At 34.1% G+C, this 23,188-nt stretch overlaps 1 protein-coding gene across 8 annotated transcripts in view; it reads left to right on the top strand.

The window, feature by feature from the left end:
• The window catches only part of RALGAPA1 (Ral GTPase activating protein catalytic subunit alpha 1), a 264,987-nt gene that overhangs the window by 33,897 nt on the left and 207,902 nt on the right, over nucleotides 1-23,188 (top strand). For all 8 annotated transcript variants that reach the window (XR_006203767.1, XM_042942992.1, XM_042942991.1 and 5 more), the window contains exons 2-4: nucleotides 13,893-14,003; nucleotides 14,547-14,596; nucleotides 20,371-20,428. Coding sequence is in view for 7 of the 8 variants with exons in the window: in XM_042942992.1 (XP_042798926.1) it covers nucleotides 13,893-14,003; nucleotides 14,547-14,596; nucleotides 20,371-20,428 (219 nt within the window). In the remaining variant the exon portion in view is untranslated. The remainder of the gene's footprint in view (nucleotides 1-13,892; nucleotides 14,004-14,546; nucleotides 14,597-20,370; nucleotides 20,429-23,188) is intronic.

Raw genomic sequence — 23,188 nt, 5'->3', positions numbered from 1 at the left:
TTGATATGGTGTATCATGTTGATTGATTTACAAATATTGAACATCCTTGCATCCCAGGAAAAAAATCCCACTTGATCGTGGTGAATGATTTTTTTTTTTAATGCATTGTGTATTTGCTGTGCTTATTTAAATTCTTTAGACATGGTTTCCTTTGTTATTTTAATCATACTTAAATAGTTGGTGGCATCTATTAAATCTAATTTTTGTGCTTCTGCAGGGAGAGTTTCTGTTAACTTTAATTTGTCCTTTATATGGCACATACTTTGTTTTTTTGTGTGTCTTGCAATTTTTGTTGATATCTTGATATTTATTTACTTAAAAAATTTTTAACGTTTATTCATTTTTGAGAGACAGAGAGAGAGCATGAGCGGGGAAGGGGCAGAGAGAAGGAGACACAAAATCCGAAGCAGGCTCCAAGCTCTGAGCTGTCAGCACAGAGCCGGGTGCGGGGCTCTAACTCACAAACTGTGAGATCCTCAAAGTCGGACACTCAATCGACTGAGCCACTCAGGTGCCTTGATATCTTGATATTTTAAATAATGTACCAACTCTGGCAACCAGTTTCTGCTTCCTTCCCAGAGGTTGTTGTTATTTCTGTTTGTTTGTTGTTGCTGTGAGTTTCTGTAATGACTTTACTGAACTAACTCTCTGCAGTCTTTTTTTTCCTTCTACATGACCAGAACTTTGCTTGTTTATCTTCATGGTCTGCTAATGATTGAATAGAGACTTCATATAAGCCTGGATCAGTAAGTCTTCTAGTCTTTGCCAAAGGGTTCTGTGTGTGTATCGGGGACACGATCAGTATTAACCAGACAGTTTACAATTCTGTTTTAGTTTTCACATCCTTCTTGTGTAGAATCTGAAGGTCAGCCAGAGATGAAAACCTAGGTCTTTTTCTAGTCTTTCCAGAGCATGCTTGCAGCCTTATGCATACAGATGGCCTTGTGTATTCCCATTAAATTGTCTGAGATTTTCAACGTTCCCTGTGGATAGTTCATTCCCTAGCTTTTCTTTTTAAGGTTTTTGTTTTCAGGTGTGTGTGTGTGTGTGTGTGTGTGTGTGTGTGCGCGCGTGCGAACCTGGTTTTTATTTATTATTATCTTTTTTTATTGGTTAGCTTGTTATTTGCCTCATCAGTGATTACTGCCTCAGGCTGCTGTGTTATTAAACAGTTGCCACTGATTGTTTTCAACAGATGTTCCCAGGGAAGAGGCTGTTGGATTGTGTGGACTCTGAGTTAAGTCAAATAAGGACAGTTTTTGCAAGTGGGATTGTCCAGGGAAAAGCTAGATAAGTCAAATACTGATAATTGTCTTAAGTTGAGGGTTTGAAAAGGCTCCTGTCCTGTTCTGACTCCTCCAGGGACTGATTAGGGTATTGGTTCTTGACTGTGATTGTGGGCTATTGCTTTTCAAGGCTGTTATGGAGGGGGGGAGAGAAGGATGGGAATAGGGTAAGTTTGAGATGCTGCTAAGCTCACTGTTCTTATTAAGATTTATCCATTATCCTTGAACAAATGTTCCTGGTTGTTAATAATCCTCTGGTTAATTTCTAGGTTTCTAAAAATGTTAATTTTTTACTGTTTTTGGTTTTCATTGCTTTTATGGAGAAGATTTTTGAATTGCCTTCTTCCACCAACTCAATGATATTACTTCTAACCTGCTTTTAACTTTTTAATTTCTATACTTTTAATTTTTATTTCTTATTGAAATATACTTGACATGCAATATTATTACTAGTTTCGGGTGTTCAACATAGTGTTTTGACAATTACATGTGTTATGAAATGCTCACCATGATCGGTATAATTATCATCTGTCACTGTACAAAGTTATCACAATGTTACTGACTATATTCCCTGTACTGTACTTTTCATCCTAGTGACTTATTTATTTTATGACTGGAAGTTTATACTTCTTTATCCCCTTCACCTATTTTTGCCCATTGCTCCCATTTCCCTCCCCTTTGCCAACCACCAGTTCTCTGTATTTGATAGTCTATTTCTGTTTGTTTGTTTAAAATAGAAGTTCTTATTAACATTTTTCCATTTCATAAAAATGTTTTTTTAATGAATATTTTTAGTGGTTATCTATTTAATTGTATGGATGTAAATTTATTTTGTGACATTATTTACTGTGTAGTGGGTAATAGACAAGGTAGTGAGTAGTTCAGAATGAAAAAAAAAAATAGTGCTAGTATGTCATCTGAATGAGCCTGGGATTTATCTTGTTTGCATTGGAAAGCCCTGGAAGCAGATCAATGATACAGTTAAATTATTCTGGTAGTAATATTTGGAGGATGGATAAAAAGGCGAGAATGGCGTGAGAGCTAGTAGATAAGAGACTAATAAAATTCAGGCAAGAGACCACAAGGTATGAAACTAAATGATGGGGGGTGGTGGGCAGTAGGGAACGGAGAGAAAGAAATGTATTGCAGAAGTATTTAGGAAGGTAAACTTGGCAAGGAAATGAATTATTTGTTGAGGGATGGGGTGGGGTAGGGTGGGATGGTGGACAGAACCCAAAAGAGAGGGGAATGAGTCTGAAAGTGAATGCCAGCCTTCAGAGATAGGTGGTACTACCAACTTCTCTTTGAAGGCTGAAATTCATTTCAAACTCATTCAAAAGCTAGAGAAGGTGAAGGAAGGTGGATTCATTTGGGGGGCAAGTTGAGTGAGAGGTATCTGTGGAAGATGTAATTGGATAGGTAGTGTATAAGACTCATACTCAAGAGAGGTGTGAAATAGCAGCTATGGCTTTGAGAGGTATTTTTGTATGTAGATAGAGTTCAAGTTGCAGTATTTAATGAAGGTGGAAGAGGACATATTCCTCATAGACCTCAACATTTAAAGGGAGGGTACAGAGGAAGAGAAGTTCATAATGGAGATGGAAAAAGAGGAAAAAAGAAAATGGAATGCTCACCCCCTTTACTGAGCACATCAAAGTTTTAATTAATCAGTGTTGCTAACATTTTCCCAATGATTTTTCTTACACTTTTCCTTTAGCACTCAGTGTTCTATTTAGCCATAAATTTTAATATCACAGCCATTTACCTGTCTTGCAAAGTGGCATGGAATAAGACATAGAGTTTTACCTTACACTTAGACCAACTTGGTTTTGTTTTGGCTTTCTTGAATCTTTTTAGTTTAGTTTTTATCTTTTATAAACTAAGTGAAGAGTAAAATGAAGCTAATAGGACTTATCCTTTAAAGTTTAAAGGATAAAAGTTTAAAGTTTCTATGAGAATTCAGAAAACTGAAAGAAAAGTGTTTAGCTCAATCCTTAGAAAACAGTGATGCTCAATAAATATTATCTTCTTTACTCCCCATCTTCACAAATATATCAGAATTCTTTTCCTTCTTTGCTATATGTTATGAGGAAAGCAACTTGTACCGATTTACATGAATAGTGTTTAACTGCTTACACTAGGTGTTGGAATGCTTTGCTTGCACAAATGAATTTAATGAGTGAAATTTTAGGTATTGTGATGAAGTTAGGGAGGATATAATTAGCCAATGTAAGGAGAGATACTTTAGGGCAGTGTGCATATGAGTGGACTAAATCCTCTTAATTCTTGGTATCTTTTATTATTTACCAGTTCTGAAACTTCAGATAATCCACCTCAGCCTCTGTGTAACTTTCTTTTTTTTTTTTTTTTATTTTTTTTTAATGTTTATTTTTGAGAGAGAGAGAGAGAGAGAGAGAGAGAGAACACGAGTGGGGGAGGGCCAGAGAGAGACGGAGACAGAATCTGAAGCAGGCTCCATCCATCCAGGCTCTGAGCTGTCAGCACAGAGCCTGACGTGGGGCTCAAACTCACGAACCATGAGATCATGACCTAAGCCGAAGTTGGACACTTAACCGACTGAGCCACCCAGGCGCCCCTTCTGTGTAGCTTTCAAATAATTCTTGAAAAATACCATTCTTTCAGAATCAGTTTGATTTAAAATGGCCAGAGTGTTGTCTTATGCTGTGGACTACTGCCTGAAGTGTGCCTATTCTAGTGTTGTTGATTCAGGACACAGCTGATTTGGAGCCATTTAGTAGTTTAGTGTGACCTTGGAAAGTTGCCTGTCTTCTTCCAGGCTTAGTTTTCTTATGAAATGGAGATAATAAACTTATTTCAAAAACAATTTGTGGAGTAAGATTGCATATAGGTAACTGTCAAAGTGTTGTTCATGCAAATGTAAAACATTAAACATAAGTGGTTATAACTTTTTCTTTTGTTTTATACTCACAGTTACCTTACAGTATAATATTTAATAAAACACAAAATTGACTTTGCTCTTAAATTAGGCATTGTATCTTTGTGTAAACTAGATTCTTTTTTTTCACTCTCTCATTTTCTCTGTGTTTATTGTGGAATCCTTGGAGGCAGGAGAATAATTTTTATTGTATTACTTTATAGAGTTGAATGAGACTTAGAAATAATTACTTTGGGATCACGGTCACTTACTAATGCTTCTTTTAGTGTTTGTCTTCCTTTTTATTTCTGGGAGTTGTTATCTTGTTATCAGTTGTAACCATAATCACATGTCAGGAGCTTTTCTGCAGTTACTTTGAAACATCAGTTTGATAAGGAGATAAACTACATATCTTAAAACGATTTTGCTTGCTTTGAAATTTTAATAGGTTTTTAGTGTGGTTTCCAGCAGGACTTTTGTTTTTTGTATTACTTCTTTTCATAGTGAAGGAATAATGAATAATACATGTTTGAAAGATAAAAACAAACATCTTAAACATTTGTACAAGAGAAGATCCCTAGATTTATCTTCATGAATTTAATCACCCAGGACAATTGTCAGTAGGGAAATTAACTTGCCTGCCTTCTACATTGTTAAATACAGGAATGAGCTTGCCATTTTTATTCATTTTATTATTGGTTCATGATATAAAAATGAAAATCAATTTTAATCATTATTTTCTGGGAGTCAGTATTTCTATTGATTCTGGGAATCATAATTCTTATGATTAGTGTAGGGTCATTAGACTATATTTGTGAAAGCATTAAGAAATGGTCATTTTGGGGTTTTATTTTCATTGCTTTAAATTCATAAATGTATTACACGTGCTTTCAGAGATTGTTAAATTTTTATCTTGTGGAGCATACGTTCACATGTGCAGCAGGCTTCTGTGGGCACAGATGGTCAGAAGTTTAGGTATTAAAATATTCTAGAATCATGGCATTTCCTAGAATATTACTTACTCCATTTTTGGAGCTCCATTCTCTCTCCCTTCACTTCAGAAAACATAATGGAATGAAAATGAGTGGAAATTGTCTTGAATCTATATAATTAGTTAAATTTTTTTTAATTAAATTTTTTTTTCAGTTTATTTATTTATTTTGTGAGAGAGAGGGTGTGAGTGGGGTAGGGGCAGAGAGAGAGGGGAGAGAGAATCCCAGGCACTGTCAGCACAGAGCCTGATGCAGGACTCAAACTCACAAATATATTGAGATCATGACCTGAGTGGAAATCAAGAGTCAGACACTTAACCAATGCAGTTACCTAGGCACCCCAATTAGTTAATTTTAAAAATAGGTTTATTGAGGCATAACTGATATATAGCAAATTGTGTATATACATACTAAAAAAAAATTTTGTTTCATCTTTATTTATTTTTGAGAGAGAGACAGAGACAGAGTGCAGTCAGTGGAGGAACAGAGAGAGAGGGAGACACAGAATTCAAAGCAGGCTCCAGGCTCTGAGCTGTCAGCACAGAGCCCAGTGTGGGGCTCGAACCCACAAACCGTGAGATCATCATCTGAGCTGAAATCAGTCACTTAACCAGCTGAGCCACCCAAGCGCCCCACAAATTGCACGTATTTTAAGTGTACAATTTTTATTTCTTGTGGGCAATATATAGTTGGATTTTGCTTTTTTAAAAATCCAGGCTGACAGTCTTTGCCATTTTGGGTCAATCATTTTTATTTAGTGTGATTATTGATACAGCTAGATTAACATCTGTTATCTATTCTTTATCACAATTGATCACTGTTTCTCTTTTTCTGTCTTCATTTAGATCAGTTAAGTATTTTTTTGTGATTTTATATTCTCTCCACTATGGGTATTACCAGTAACTTTTCTGTTTTATTTTAGTAGTTGCTTTAGTGTTTATAGTATCCATCTTTAACGCATTGAAGTCTGCCTTCAGGTGTGAATACATTACTTCTTAATTAAGAATGTTAGGATAGTGGACTTTCATTTTTCTCTTTCCTACCTTTATATTTTTATTTTCATGGATTTTATTTTTACATATGTTATAAACCCCCCAATGCATTGTTACTATTTTTGTTTGAACAGTTGTCTTTGGATAAGTTTGGAAAAATGAGAAACAAGCTTGGGCATTTACCTTGTTGTTACTTTTTTCAGGTCCATATTTCTGTCTGATAATATTTCTTTCTTTTTTTTAATTTTATTTTTTTAATTTACATCTGAATTAGTTAGCATATAGCGCAACAATGATTTCAGGAGTAGACTCCTTTATGCCCCTTGCCCATTTAGCCCATCCCCTCTCCCATAACCCCTCCAGTAACCCTCTGTTTGTTCTCCATATTTAAGATCTCTTATATTTTGTCCCCCTCCCTGTTTTTATTTTATTTTTGCTTCCCTTCCCTTATGTTCATCTGTTCTGTGTCTTAAAGTCTTCATATGAGTGAAGTCATATGATATTTGTCTTTCTCTGACTAATTTCACTTAGCATAATACCCTCTAGTTCCATCCATGTAGTTGCATGATAATATTTCTTTCTGCCTGAAAGACTTTCTTTAGCATTTCTATTAGTATTTGGACCTGCGGCTGATGAATTCTTTCAGCTTTTGTATGTCTGAAATGTCTTTATTTTGCCTTTTAAAAAATTAATTATTTTTTAATTTACATCCAAGTTAGTTAGCATATGGTACAACAATAATTTCAGGAGTAGATTCCTTAATGCCCCTTACCCATTTAGCCCATCCCCTCTCCCACAACCCCTCCAGCAACCCTCTGTTTGTTCTCTATATTTAAGAGTCTCTTATGTTTTGTCCCCCTCCCTGTTTTTATATTTTTGCTTCCCTTCCCTTGTGTTCATCTGTTCTGTGTCTTAAAGTCCTCATATGAGTGGATTCATATGATATTTGTCTTTCTGCAACTAATTTCACTTAGCATAATACCCTTAAGTTCCATCCATGTAGTTGCAAATGGCAAGATTTCATTTTTTTTGATTGCTGAGTAATAATACTCCATTGTATGTGTGTGTGTGTGTGGGTGTGTGTGTGTGGATATATATATATATATATATATATATATATATATATATATATATATATATCTCCACGTATTTAAGAGTATTTAAGAGTGTGTGGATACGTATACACACACACACACACACACTCCCCCCCCCCCCCCCCCCCCACACCACATCTTCTTTATCCATTTATCTATCAATAGATATTTGGGCTCTTTACATACTTTGGCTGTTGTTGATAGTGCTGCTGTAAACATTGCGGTGCATGTATCCCTTTGAAACAGCATACCTGTATCCCTTGAATAAATACCTAGTAGTTATTTTGCCTTTGTTTTTGAAAGATATTTTTACTGGATATAGAATTCAGCTGGACAGTTTTTTTTCTTCATTACTTTAAAGATATATATTGTTTTTATTTGCATTATTTCTGATGAAAAATATGTCGTTTTTATTTTAGTTACTGTGTACCATGTTTTTTTTTTCTTCTAGTTGCTTTTTAATATATTCTTTTTCTCACTGCTTTGAGCAATTTAATTATTATGTGCCTTGATGATTTTTTTTTCATGTTTCTTGTTTTTGGAGTTTGTTGAGCTTCATGCATATGTGGATTTGTGATTTGCATCAGGCTTGAAAATTTTCAGCCATTATTTCTCCAAATATTTTTCTGCCCCTCTTCCTTGGAATTTCAATTACTTTTATGTTAGGCCACTTGAAACTGATGTCTCACAGTTCACTAATGTGGTTTTCAATTTTTTGGATTACCTTTTCTCTGTGTTTATTTTGGATAGTTTCTAATGCTGTGGCTTAATTCTACCTAGTTTACACCATATACATGGTAATTTTTATCTATAGAAGTTTGATTTGAATGCTTCTTTTTTTATATCCCCATCCTCAACTTTTTGGATGTATGGAATACAGTTAGAGTAACTATTTTAATGCCCATTTCTGCCATTCTAGCAGCTGTTAAAATCTAGTTTAAATTTGATTTAATGATTCTCTTCATTATGAATTAGGTTTTCTTGCTTTGCATGCCTGGTAATCATCAATTATAGATAAGACATTGTGAATTTTACCTTGTTGGGTCCTGGATATTTTGTATACCTAATATTTTCTTGAGCTCTTTTCCTGTTTTGGGACTCAGCTATTTACTTGGAAACAGTTTGATTCTTGTGTATCTTGTTTTTATGATATATTGGGTGGCTTTGAAGTAGTGTCAGTCTAGGGTTAATTGCTCTATGAAACATGAGTTTTTCTAGTCTAGTTTTTGGGAATAGGCACTCTTTTTGGCCTGTGTGAGTGCCTGGGTCTTATAGCTTTATTCTTTTCTAGCACATCCCTCCTTTTATATGGGGATTAGTTTTCATTATTAATGTTTATTTATTTATTTTTTTTCAACGTTTTTTATTTTATTTTTGGGACAGAGAGACAGAGCATGAACGGGGGAGGGGCAGAGAGAGAGGGAGACACAGAATCGGAAGCAGGCTCCAGGCTCCGAGCCATCAGCCCAGAGCCTGACGCGGGGCTCGAGCTCACGGACCGCGAGATCGTGACCTGGCTGAAGTCGGACGCTTAACCGACTGAGCCACCCAGGCGCCCCTCATTATTAATGTTTAAAAGTTATTACCTCTTGGTTAGAGAGCATAGTTACTCTTAGTACTTTGTGCTTAGTGCTATGTTACTCTTAGTACTTTTTAAATTTAGTTTGTGTCCTTATTTAGTTTTTGTAAATATCTCACTTTTGCATGAAAAGATTTAATCTATGTTAGATTTAGGGTTTTATTTGTAAAGTACTAATTGTGCTGTTCTTATCTTCTGAATACTTACTAGTCTTTTCTCTGTTAAATAGGAAATGGTTGTATAAAATCTACCACGCAATTAGTAGGTTTTTTTCTCCTTAGAAATTTGTTGTCTTTGCTTTTTATATTTTGAAACCGTTAATGCAAATTTGGAATTAAAAGCTTCCTGGTACAGCCTTTTTTCAAAATACAGTGATCCTCTTTAATTGTAGTAATTCTTGCCTTAATATTTACTTTGACTCTTACCAAGGAATCAACATTGGTATTTTGGTCAGTGTCTAAATGATGTATTTTTATTTCATTCCTTTAATCATTTTGGGTTAAATTTTTTTTCTCAATAAATACCTTGTAGCTTAATTTTTGTGGTTGTTTTAAAATGCAGTGTGATTATAACTGTGTCTTAGTTGAAGCATTTAATTTATTAACTTTTTTTGGTAAATACTGTATTTATATTTCTACCATTTCATTCATCTTTTTGGGGTGCTTTTCTATACTCATTTCTTTTACCATAAGTTTTTCTATATTTTTCTCCTAATGGTTAAACGTTTTACATTCTGTTATTATTCTTAGTGGTAACTCAAAACATTTTAGTAGCATACTAATATTAAATTATAGAGTTCATCAGTATTTCTGTCATCCTCTTAACAAAGTAAGATCTTAAAATAGTCTCTCTAGCATTTTTGTTGCATCTTTGACATTGTCTACTTTTTTACTTTCTTCTAATTAGTAACCTTTTGCATTAGTAGCTTTTTTAACATTAGTATCCATTTAGATTTACCCATACATTTTGCAGTTTCTTTGTTCATTTTTGCTTTTTGCTTTTCACTCTCCAATGTTTATTTCTCTTTCAGAATATATCTCTTGTATTTCTTTGAGTTTGAATGAGGGTTTTTTTAAGAATTTTTTTTCTTACATTTATTCATTTTTGAGAGAGAGAGAGAGACAGAGCACAAGCAGGGGAGGGGGAGAGAGAGAGGGAGACACAGAATCTGAAGCAGGCTCCAGCCTCCCAGCTATCAGCACAGAGCCTGATGCGGGGCTCAAACTCATAAACCGCAAGATCATGACCTGAGTTGAAGTCAGATGCACAACCAACTGAGCCACCCAGGCACCCCTGAGTGATGGTTTTTGAGTGTTAAACTGTAAGGATGTTAGAAAATGCCTTTTCTTCATTTACATGTTCAGGTTGTTAATAGTTTTCTTTTTTAAAAAATGTGTTCATTTATTTTGAGGGAGAGAGTATGGCGGGGGGGGGGGGGGGGGGCGAGAGAGGGAATCCCAAGCAGGCTCCACATTGTCAACATGGAGCCCTATGCCAGGCTCAAATTCATGAACTGTGAGATTGTGACCTATGCTGAGATCAACAGTGGGGTGCTTAACCGACTGAGCCATCCAGGCGTCCCTCGTGTTGATGTTATTTGAAGTACTTTAGCTGAGTATAGGACTTTAGATTGGCAATTATTTTCCCTTAGTTCTTTCAGTATAAAGTTGCACTGTCTTCCTGCCTCTATTAGGTTAATGAGAAGTGTACTGTTAGTTTTGATATTACTATGTAGGTAACTTTTGTTGGTTTTCATATTTTCATTTTGTTTTTGGTGTTAGGATGTGTCCATGTGTAGATTTGTGTTTATCCTGCTTGGGATTCAGTATGTCATTTTTCGTCTTAAGATTTAGTTACATATTTCACCAATTTTAAATCATTCTCAGGTATATATATTTTTAATATTGTTTACATTTTTTCTTCCTTCCTGGAACTTTTAAGGTAGTTTGTTATCCTTATCTTTATATTTTCCATCTTACTATTCTCTGCGTTACATTCTGAGGAATAGCTTCAGTTCTGTCTTCTAATTTATTTTATTTTCCTCCCTTTGTCCTTTTTTCTCTTCTTCCCTTTTCTCAATTTCTTCTCTGTTTCCCATATACTCCCTACTTTTTTTTAGAGCCTAATAGTGTATTATTCATAATTTATCCAGCCTGTTTGTGTGTGCATGTTTTAAAGTTTCTTTATTTTTGAAAGAGAGCATGAGCATGAGGTGGGGGGGGGGGGGGGTGGTGTGCAGAGAGAGAGCATAAGAGAGAATCCTAAGCAGGCTCCATACTGTCAGTGTAGAGCCTGACGTGAGGCTCAATCTCATGATGTGAGGTCATGACCTGAGCTGAAATCAAGAGTTGGACACTTAATTGCCTGAACCACCCGGGCATCGCCTGTTTGTGTGTTTTTAATCTCTCCCTCCTCTCTCTTTCTTTATTTTTTTTATTTCTTACCCTGTTTTCCCCCACCATGTAAATTTTGTGAATTGGTGATCAAAAATATTTTGTAAAAGAATTTTTATTTGCTGACTGGTTCATTACAAATAGATACAGAGAAAAACAAAGCAAAAAAAAAAAAAAAAAAAGCCCAACAAGGAAATTAGCCTAATTTTGATCCAGTATCTTTTATTAGTGAGTGTGTAATTTCCAGGTTTTCCTCACATGCTGTATGAGAAGGAGAGAAGTCGTCTTGGCTCCTAAATAAGCTTGTAAAATCTTGAGTTGATTCATGTTTGCTTTTGTTTTGATTTTTTTGTTTTGCTTTGTTATTGTTCTCTCATTTTCCTCTTTCCCCTGGAACATTAGTTACGTTCGAAACATTAATTTCAGGAAATGGAGAGCTAATTATAGTAGCCTGTTTTATTTTGATCTCATAGTTCTTTGTTACTCTAAACTATTGTGTGGGAAAAATAGAATACTTTTCCTGTTTTTCTCAGTTGTGTATGTTTTTATTTTGAAAGTTTGTAAAATGTGTTTATTATTTGATGGATCTTGTTCTTACAGGCAGATAATAAATTACTAGTGTTCTATTCCTAATTTTCTTATAGATGTATTACATTGGAGGCTGAATAACATAGAGATTAAGAGCATGGGCACTAGATCCAGGCTGTGTAGGATTTAAATCCCTGTCTCTGCTTTCTACTAGCTGAATTACTTAAACTCTCTATGCCTGTTTCCTCGTCTGTAAAATAGGGATAATAATAGTACTCATTTCATAGTGTTGTTGTGAGGATTATAGGAATTAATTTCTGTAAAGCACTTAAAAGAGAGTCTAGCATATAGGAAACATTCAGTTTTTATTAGCCATTTTGTTTTTCTAGTTCTGTGAAAAGTCACACAGGTATTGTTACAGATAGGAGTTGAATCTGGGTTTTCTGATTCCAGTCTAGAGGAAGCAATGTTTTGCCTGTCAGTAGGTTATGCAGTCTTTTCTAATATAAAAATTTCCAAGCTAATAAACGAATATAATCAAATTAAAATAACTTATTTTAATCAGTAGTAAAACACATCTGAATACATATGTGCTGAGTACTGTGTTAGGTTTTGGGAATGCTAAGATAGACACAATTTCTATTCTAAAGAAGCTATAGACTAGTCCTGGAAAGAAGACAAGAAAACACTTAAAACATGTGATTTCCATAAGGTAGAAATGTAGAGAATCCAAGGGAATAGAGAGGGCATCCACCCCTTCTTTTGTGAGAGTAGAGCAAAGGGGTAACAGTCTTAGAAAATTCCATAGATGAGAGGTCACTAAAGAATTATGACTATTCACAGGGTAAGCTAATACATGAAAGAGAGTTTAAAACGCTATATGTTGTTACTATGTAATTTTATTCTGAAATCTTCTATTGCTCCTTAAAGCATTTCAAGAAATTTACTGATATTTACCTTTAATTTGAGTTTATTAACGATTGACTTTTTTCTAGTTGCCTTTTTTATATTTATTTTTCATTATAAAATAAACATGTGCTTTTTGCAAGCAAAATTGAATAATGGGAAGCATATACTTAAGGTAAAAGTTCTGTATTCTCCTTTTTCTTCAACCTTCTCAATCTCCCAGAAAATAAACGAAACAACAAAATGTGTAATATGTATACATCTGCATAGATATATTCCTTTGAATAATAAATTCAGTCACTTTAGTTTGTTTTCAAGACATTTCAAAACATACTTCAAGGCTAGTTTTTCAATTTTATTTTTATCAAAACATTCTAAGCTGTAGCTAAAATGAATTATTTTTATGCATCCTATCATGCTTCATAGTTTCCTCACTTTTTTGTCTTTGCTTATGCCTAGAATGCCCTTCTCATTAAACCTCACCAGTTCATGTTCAAAGTTTTTCCTGTCTTTAAAAGTCTTTTCATATAATCTATTAAGCTTTTCTTCTTTCCCTACCTTCACCCCTCTTTTAGCTTTGAAAGTAATTTTGTGTTTCTAAATTGCCATTGCATTTTGTCACTTCACTTTCAATATGTAACACTTTGTACTGTGCATACAGTTATATGTTTGGCTTTGTGTGCCCTGGACTATATGGAAGATCCCTTAAGAGCAATATTATCTGTATTTGAGCTTTGTAATACTTAAGTGCCTATTTATAAAGCCTGTTGTTAGGTACCTATTTGCTGAATAAATGTGTTTTTATAAAATATATAATTACTCCTAGAAATACTGATTTTAAACTGTCTTGGGGATAAGTTGGGAGAGGCATAGCTATGAATTGAAACTAAAACTTCTTTTTTTGGTTTAGCTAAATATCCAAAATAAATTTTGAATAAATCTTTCTGAGACTTTTTGTTTTTTTGTTTTTTTGGGTTTTTTTTTGGAAACAAAGGTTATGGTAACCTGATTTGACCTGTTTTTAAAATTAAAACTAAAATCTTTGAAGACTAAAGTTGTGAGAACAAGAATATAAATCGATGAATATCTCAAATATTTTAATATGATAGAATTTTAGGAGCAGTTCTTTGACTTTTTTGAAGGGAATTTGCCACTGTGACTATTTAACTGAATGTGATTTAACATATATATGTAATCACTAAAAACTGGTTTCCTTTCCTTTTCAGAGAATGCAGAGTCTATCGATCTTAAACAGTTTTTTGACCAACATTTTTCACATATATATTATGTGTTCTTTGAGAATTTTGTGACTATTGAAGCTAGTCTGAAACAGAAAGGTAAGATGTTAAAATTGGTCCTGGCTTATGTTGATGTTTCAAATAATTATCTTAAATATTCACTTAAAAATAGACTCTTGGACATTGGAATTTTAGTGTTTTTTCACTTCTTTTTGTAAAACATCTTTTAGACACCCTTTCACACTTTGGGATAGTAGTACTATCTTCATTCCTTTGAAAAGGCTTAGAAGATTTGCTTTTCCCTGGTCGGATTGATTTACCTGTTTCCTTACCTTCTTTGCTTTGCTCTTAGGTGCATATGTAAATTAAGCAGTCATTCTCATACTTTCATTTTCAGAATTCTAAGTTCTCCACAATATATTATTTGTTTTAAGATATAAATATGTAGAATCTAAATTTAATTGTTGAAAAGGAGTAGAGAGAGATGCTATAGTATTGTTTAAACATCGAACAGAATATGCTTTAAATATTTTATTAAAGAATCACTGAGAAAATAATGCTTGAAATATTTTAAGCTTTTTAAGTGGTGGTAATAGGACAAAATGATAATGTTTAACACATTTTTCTGTAAAAATATTTTAGGTCACAAATCTCAAAGGGAGGAATTGGATGCTATACTTTTTATTTTTGAGGTAAGTATCTGCCCATCAACTATTTCCTCCCCCCCCCCCCCCAAATAATTCCTGGAACTTACAAAGGAATATATTGAAACTATAAAGCATGTAACAGAAGACTGAATTTGCCACGCTTTCTAAAAACTGAATCATGTTTTTTTGACCTAAAAATATACCTGACTTAATTCTTAATTATTTTTTGAGATACATGTATTTTTTTTTAGGTAGAAATAGAATTATGTTTTTATGCATTTGACACCACAAACTTGGTAATACTATAAGATAATTGTTTTATAAATTATTTTTCTGTGTAACTTTGGATTGGGTTGGGGCAAGCCTTTATTGTTAAAAATAGAAGGAATTAGTAATATTTGATACTTTGCTAAAATTTATATTTTATTTTTGGCATCCTGATAAAAATTAGGGTTCCCTCACTTTTATTTATTTATTATTTTTTTAAATGTTTATTTTTGAGAGAGAGAAAGAGAGACAGAGCATTAGCGGGGAAGGGACAGAGAGAGAGGGAGACACAGAATCGGAAGCAGGCTCCAGGCTCCAAGCTGTCAGCACAGAGCCTGACCCAGGACTCGAACCCACAAACTGTAGATCATGACCTGAGCTGAAGTTGGACGCCTAACCAACCGAGCCACCTGGGTGCCCCTATGGTCCCCTCACTTTTAAAATAACTCCTTGCCTCTTCATTCTGTCTTTCAAGTCAAGCAGTGATAGGAGTATTCTGATCTTTATTGAAAATTCAGATATCTGGAGAAAGCCATGATTCAATCTTGTGACTTCAAGGACAGTAAAGAATTGGGAAATCAGTATCTAAAATTTGAGCTACTTTGTCTGTTGGTAATAAAAGATAATTCACTGTTTTGTATTTTGGGTGCTTGATATAGTTTAGAAGAATTTGAACAATCTGATATTTCTTAGCTGTTGATTTAGTTATTGATTTAGTCACAGCTAAAAAAAAAAAGTTTTAAAGTTTTTTTTTTTTTTTTTTTTTTTTGTTTGTTTGTTTGTTTTTTTAAGAGTTCCAGATGGGAGTAATTGGTGTTGGTACCTATTTTGCAGTTAATTTTCAGTAATCAGCATTTAGGAATTTGCTTATGTTTATCTCCCCAGGTGTTTGCATGGACTATTTACAAGGGGAATATTAAAACATAGATATTTTGAGAAAATAAAAGCATCAGCAGAAATGATTTAGATTATGTTCTCTAATCAATATGGAATTAAATGAGGAAATCAATAACAAGGAAATTTTGTAAATTCATAAATATGTGGAAATTAGTGAACACACCCCCAAATAATCAATGGCTCATAGTCATGACATACCAAAACTTAGGGAATATAGCTAATCAAGCATTCAGAGGGAAATTTATAGTTATATAACTTAATATGATAGAAGGAAGAATGATGTCACATCAGTTACCTAAGTTTCCACTAAGAAACTGAAAAAAGAAGATCAAATTAAAACCCAAAGAAAGCATATAAAGAACATAGTTAAAATTATAGTAAAATAGGGGTGCCTGGGTGGCTCAGTCGGTTAAGCATCCAACTTCGGCTTGAGTCATGATTTTGCAGTTTGTGAGTTCAAGCCCTGCCTCGGGCTCTGTGCTGATAGCCTGGAGCCTGCTTTGGATTCTGTGTCTCCCTCTCTTGCTGCCCCTCCCTTACTCATGCTCTTGTCTCACTCTCAAAAATAAATAAACATTAAAAAAAAAAAGATTATAGCAAAAATAAATGGAAGAAAGTTTTAAAAACTGGAGAATACCAATAGACCTAAAAGTCAGTACATTGAAAGATCAGGAAAACTAATAATATTTAGCCATACTGACTAAAAAGAGTGAAGAATTAAATTATTAAATTCAGGAATTAAAAAGGAATACTACCCACCTTATAGAAATTGTAAGGATTATAAGAGAGTACTGTGACCAACTGAATGCCAACAAATGTGATACATTTAAATGGGCAAGTTCCTGTAAAGATAAAAGCAGTGAATTGATTCAGAAAGAAATAGAAAACTGGAAAGACTTACAAGTGAAAAAATGAATTCATATGTAAATAAATTCCCACCAAGAAAAGCCCAGACCCAGATGACTTTACTAGTGAATTTAAACCAGACATTTAAAGAAGTATATGAGTTCTTCACAGATTCTTTAATTAATAAAAAAGAGGTGATATTTCATAATTCATTCTGTGAGGCCAGTGTTATGCAACCAAAACCAGACAAAAACATTACAAAGAAAGAAAATTATAATAATATAAATTTATTATATTTTATTATTAAAATATAATAAAATATTTTCATGAGTATTGGCACAAAAAATCCTCAAAAAAAGGTAAATGAAATCAAAACACATATAAAAAAGGATTATACAACATGACCAAATGGGGTTTATCTAAGTATTACAAAGTTTAACATCTGAAAATAAACCAACTAACATACAGTAATAATAGAATAAAAGACAAAAAAATACGTCATATCAATACATACAGAAAAAGCATTTGGCAGACTCCCAGTACTTTTTCATCATAAAACACTTAACAAAATGGGAATAAAAGGAAACTTTGTCCACTTGATATAGGACACCTACAAAAATACACAGCTAAGACCATACCTTATAATGCTAGGTACGGAGTACCTCTTTCTTAACATTAGTAACAACAGAGGGGTATCTACTCTTGCCATTTCTATTGAATATTGTACTTGGTTCTAGCCACGGCAATTAGGCAAGAGAAGGAAATAAAAGGCATCGGGATTGGGATGCCTGGGTGGCTCCCTTGGTTAAATGTCCAACTCTTGATTTTGGCTCTGGTCACAATCTCATCATTCCTAAGATTGAGCCTAGTGTCGGGCTCTGTGCTGACAGCATGGAGCCTGCTTGGGATTCTCTCTCTCTCTTTTTCTCTGCCCCTCCCCCATGCATGCACTCTTTCTGTCAAAATAAACAAACAAACAAACATTTTAAAAAAGCATGAAGGTTTTTTATGTGCCTGGGTGGCTTGGTCGGTTAAGCATCCGACTTCGGTTCAGGTCATGATCTCACGGGCCGTGAGTTCGAGCCCCATGTCGGGCTCTGTGCTGACAGCTCAGAGCCTGGAGCCTGTTTCAGATTCTGTGTCTCCCTCTCTCTCTGCCCCTCCCCTGTTCATGCTCTGTCTCTCTCTGTCTCAAAAATAAATAAACGTTTAAAAAAAAAAAAAAAGTATCAGCAGAGAAAGCAAGTTAATAATTTCTGGAAAATGTTCCTTCAGACATTCATGATTGCCCCTGTTCAGGAAACTGAGATGGATTGATTAGTTGATAGAAGATCTTTTAGGGCATTCCTTCTATTAAAAAATAATGTTTATTTTCCTGTACGTAAATATATACTGATCAATGGTTTGTCTTTAATGAATGGCTAAATTTTCTTAGAATATAAAGATGTTAGATATAGGGTTTCCATCTTTTGGAAAAAATATTTAACCTGTGTGTTTATGTTTTGCTCCTTGTAATGGGAATAATAATACCTGACCTCTACCTTTGGAGACTAATAATGATTTTTAAAAATTAAGAATTATAAATTAACTGATTTCCTCTTTTTGGAATGAAAAGCACCATTATGTCGTGTTAAAAATATGATCTGGGATTCATAATCTGTTTTCTTCTGTTAAAACTACACATGGTTTCTTTCTTTCTTTCTTTCATCTTTATATTAACCGCATAAAAATAAGACATGTTGGGGTGCCTGGGTGGCTCAGTTGGTTAAGCATCTGACTTTGGCTGAGGTCATGATCTCAGGGTTCGTGAGTTTGAGCCCTGTGTTGGGCTCTGTGCTGACAACTCAGAGCCTGGAACCTGCTTTGGATTCTGTGTCTGCCTCTCTCTCTGCCCCCATTCACGGTCTGTCTCTCAAAAATGAATAAACGTTAAAAAAGATTCAAAAAAAATAATAAAGACATGTTTATTTACATTTTATAAGGGGTCAAATCTAAAGTATAATAGGGGTACCTGGATGGCTCAGTTGGTTAAGCATTCGATTTCGGCTCAGGTTATGATCTCATGGTTCCTGAGTTTGAGCCCTGCGTCGGGCTCTGTGTTGACAGCTTAGAGCCTGGAGCTTGCTTCAGATTCTGTGTCTCCCTCTCTCTCTGTCCCTCCCCCACTCATGTTCTCTCTCTCAAAAATAAATATTAAAAAAAATTTTTTTAATATAAAGTATAATGGTCATAATTTAGGAATCCTTTTGAGTAGTTTATAAACTTTCTCAACTTAAATTTCATTTCTTTCCATACCAAAATCAATAGAATTATGTAATTGTTGGCCAGAGAAATATGAGGAGGGCAAAGGCAAAGAAGTTTGTGTATCTCATGTGGGACCAGCATTTATCTGTGAAGAACTTTATAATTTCTCATGATCCTCTTGTATGAGATGGACTAAAGAAGATCATATTAAATGGAAGATAGAAGTGTAAAACATGCATACTGTATTTTGGGCAGAATAGTACAAAAGTACACATTTTAGAATTAGGCATATTAAGGTTGAAATTAGTTCCACTTTCTTTTTGATTTTTTACTTTTTAAAATTTATCTATTAAAATTTTTTTTTAACATTTATTTTTGAGAGAGAGACAGACAGAGCACAAGCTGAGGAGGGGCAGAGAGAAAGGGAAACAGAATCTGAAGCAGGCTGTGGGCTCTGAGCTGTCAGCATAGAGCCCAACGTGGGGCTTCAACTCACGAACCGTGAGGTCGTGACCTGAGCCGAAGTCCAGTGTTTAACCAACTGAGCCATGCAGGCACCCCTGGAATTAATTCCACTTTCTAACTTAAACACATTACTTAGCCCATCTTCTCATTTTTCAAATGAGATTAATAAACTTTTTTTAGGATGGTTGTGAGGTTTGATGAGATATCATTATATAAAATGTCTACTGTTTGGCCACTATGAACATTTGGTTAGTGGAATTTCTAAATAATAATAATAGTAGTAAGAGCAGCAATAACAACAGACACACATGCAAAACTCATTCAGCAAGCGGATGAGTACTGAGAGCTTAGTTTAGCAGCATAGTAAGGCAAGCTGTTGAAGTAGAATAATTCACACAGAAGAAATTTGTGAAGGGAATTAAAGGTAAAATTTTGAATTCTATGTAAAAAGTGTTTATTCCCAGTTGATAGAAGCCTGTGTTGGCTTAAATGTAGGGATCCTGTATTTTTAAGTATTGTTATTATACCTATAGCCATCATAACATATACTACTTTTGGGTTCACATGAATCAACGCAGTACAAATACTTTATACAGTATAAATACTGATTTGATTTTTATGAAATCCAAATATTTCTCCTACTTTTATAAAAATAGGAAGAACTACACAGAGATAAAATGTCACTAATATTAATATCTGAAAGAATTTAAAACTTATCAGTAATAGCCATAATAGAGAAATTCTAAGAATAGTAAATGATCATTTTGAAAAATGTTTGAGTTAGTATTTAATCAATAAGGAGAAATATATTTACTTTCCACGTCATTGTAAAGATAAATTTCATTAATGTCTTGTTCCAAGTCTTAGCATAGCTTGTTGGGTTTTTTTGGTGTTTTCAAATATTGATGACCAGTGCTGAAATAGTGCAAGTACTGTCAGATCAGTTCAAATACTGTTTTGTGTTTGTGATGCTATCTTTTACATAAGAAACTCTTAAAAGCTTATTATAAGCTCTTTGTTTAATTTTTCACATTGCACAGAATGTGGACTCATTACTTGCTTTTCATTCTTTTCTTTGTTTTATTCATACTGATTTTTAGAAAATTTTACAACTTCTTCCAGAAAGAATTCATCAGCGATGGCAGTTTCATAGTATTGGTAAGTAATTTAAATATGTACTTGACATTTGACATAAATGATAATGCTCTTTAATGGGCTGGTCATTATTTCAAATGAATTTATGGTTTATTTTTTAGTAAAAACAATATAAAGAATACTGGACTTTACTTACTGGAAGTATAAGATAAAAATATAGATGAAAGATTACCAATCAAAAGGCATATTAAATTTCTTTGTTCCTTTACTTTAGCAATGGTGATAAAACTATAAAACCAAAAAAATAAAAGTGGGCTCAGCCTCAAAATAAACATCTCAGAATCAGAAACGGAAGAGAAATGTAAAGTGCCAAATAGACTGTGTGTGTGTGTGTGTGTGTGTGTGTGTGTGTGTGCGCACGCGCACATACACACACGCACAGCACATCTTCTTTATCCATTCATGAATCAGTGGACATTTTGGCTCCTTCCACAATTTGGCTATTGTGCTATTGGCTATAGCGCTGCTATCTACCACTATTATAGTGCTGCTATAAACATCGGGTACATGTGCTCCTTTGATTCAGCATTTTTGTATCCTTTGGATAAATACCTAGTAGTGCAATTGTTGGGTTGTAGGTAGCTCTATTTTAATTTTTTGAGGAACCTCCATACTGTTCTCCAGAGTGGCTGCACCAGTTTACATTCCCACCAGCAATGCAAAAGGGGAACCCTTTGTCCACATCCTGACCAAGTATTGTAATATTTGTGTAATTTGTAGTCTCTTACTGACCAGTCTAGCTAGGCATTTGTCATCAGTGTTGACCATTTCAAAGAACTAACTCTGGTATTGTTTGATTTTCTCTGTTCTTTTTCTGTTCTGCTTTCTATTTCATTGGTTTTCATTTTAGCTTTTTATATTTTTTAACTGTTTTGCTTGCTTTGGGTTTAATTTGTCTATTTGTATTTTCTTATGATGGAAGTCTAGGATATTAATTTGATATCTTTTTTCTTTTTTGATACAGATATTTAAGGCAATAAATTTCCCTCTAAGCTTTGTTTTAGCTTATCCTGTAAGTTTTAATGTTGTGCTTGTGTTTTCATTTAGTTGAAAAAAAAAAATATATATATATATGTATATTTAGAGAGAGCATGCGAACAGGGGAGTGAGTAGGGCAGAAGGAGAGAGTAAGAAAATCTTAAGCAGGCTCCACACTCAGCACAGAACCCAATGCAGTTCCCACAACCCTGGGATCTTGACCGGAGCTGATATCAAGAGTTGGACACTCAACCAACTGAGCCACCCCAGGTGCCTCAGAAGTTTTTAAAAACATTTTTTTTTTAATGTTTATTTTTGAGAGAGACAGACAGACTGGGTGGGAGACAGGCAGAGAGAGAGGGAGGCATAGAATCTGAAGTAGGCTGCAGGCTCTGACCTGTCAGCACAGAGCCTGATGCAAGGCTTGAACTCAGGAACCGTGAGATCATGACCAGAGCTAAAGTCAGATACTTAACCGACTGAGCCACCCAGGTGCCCCAGAAATACTTTTTAATGTCCCTCTTGGTTTCTTTGACCTGTAGTTAAAGAGTGGTTTTTTGTTTTGTTTTTTTAATTTTCAAGTATTTGATGTTACCACAGATTTCTTTTTGTTGTGATTTCTAACTTAATTCGGTTTTGGTCAGAAAATACACTTTATGTGATTTTAGTCTTTTTAAGGTTTTGAGACATTTCGTGGCTCAGAATATAGTCTCTCTTAGATGATGTTCTGGTGTGCTTGAGAATGTGTATTCTGTAGTCATTTAAAAGATTAGTGTATGGCAATGATATGATTTTTAAAGAACAAGGAAGTTCTTGAATAAATGGAATCTTATGCAGTATCTATGAATGATAGGCTTGATAGTATAAAAAGAAAAATTCTCATTCAGAATTCCTGTAGGGACTTTTTACTATAGCGTAACAGATTTCTCCTAAATTTATATGGGAAATCACAGGCAAAGGAAGATGGTGTTGTTGTATATTTCCATACCCAATACTATAATAATTAAGATAGCGTCACCGTGTAGGGATGTACAAGTGGATAATGGAAAATAACATGGAAACCAGCTGAAGACCTAGCCTTATACATAGAAATTTGAATTATGATTGAGATAGCATTTCATTTCATTGTAAACCCTAAAAGAGTTAGTACCACAACTGGCTCTCCATTTGAGTAAAAAAATCTGTTATTGCCATACAGAAATAAGTTTATGATGGATTTCAGGTCTTAACTGTTAAAAGTAACACTTTAAAACTTTTTAAAGTGACTGTTGGTTTATCTTTATTACTTTAAGGTAGGGAAGTATTAAGAAAAGCATTGGTGAATTGACTATATTGAAATTTAAAACCTTTCTACATCAGAAGATACTTTCTCTCCCAATCAAAAAAAACATGGCTGAATTGTTTGGAAGTATATATTTCCAATTCAAAGAAGTGACATAGAATTAGTAGGCAGTATGTATAAGGAACTCTCATAGTAAACAAAATAACATAATTGAAAAATGAACAAATGGTATCATAAGCAATTTGCAGGAACTTGAATGATGAAAAGATGCTTGGTGTCACTAAGAAACATCAAATGAAAACATTATGAAGATATGTTTTAGAGCTTCCACCAGTATTTTGTGTTGCCAAGAATGTGTTACCATAGCATTCTCATACACTACTAGAAGTACTGCTAACTTTTTCAACTACTTTAGAGAGAAATTTCTATTATTGAGTGAAGTTGCAAGTGAGTAATTTCATTCCTGGTAATATATCCTGGGGAAATTCACATGTCTACAGGAA

Source organism: Panthera leo, chromosome B3 (assembly GCF_018350215.1).
Source record: "Panthera leo isolate Ple1 chromosome B3, P.leo_Ple1_pat1.1, whole genome shotgun sequence".
NCBI lineage: Eukaryota > Metazoa > Chordata > Mammalia > Carnivora > Felidae > Panthera > Panthera leo.
This window is presented reverse-complemented; position numbering and strand designations above follow the sequence as displayed.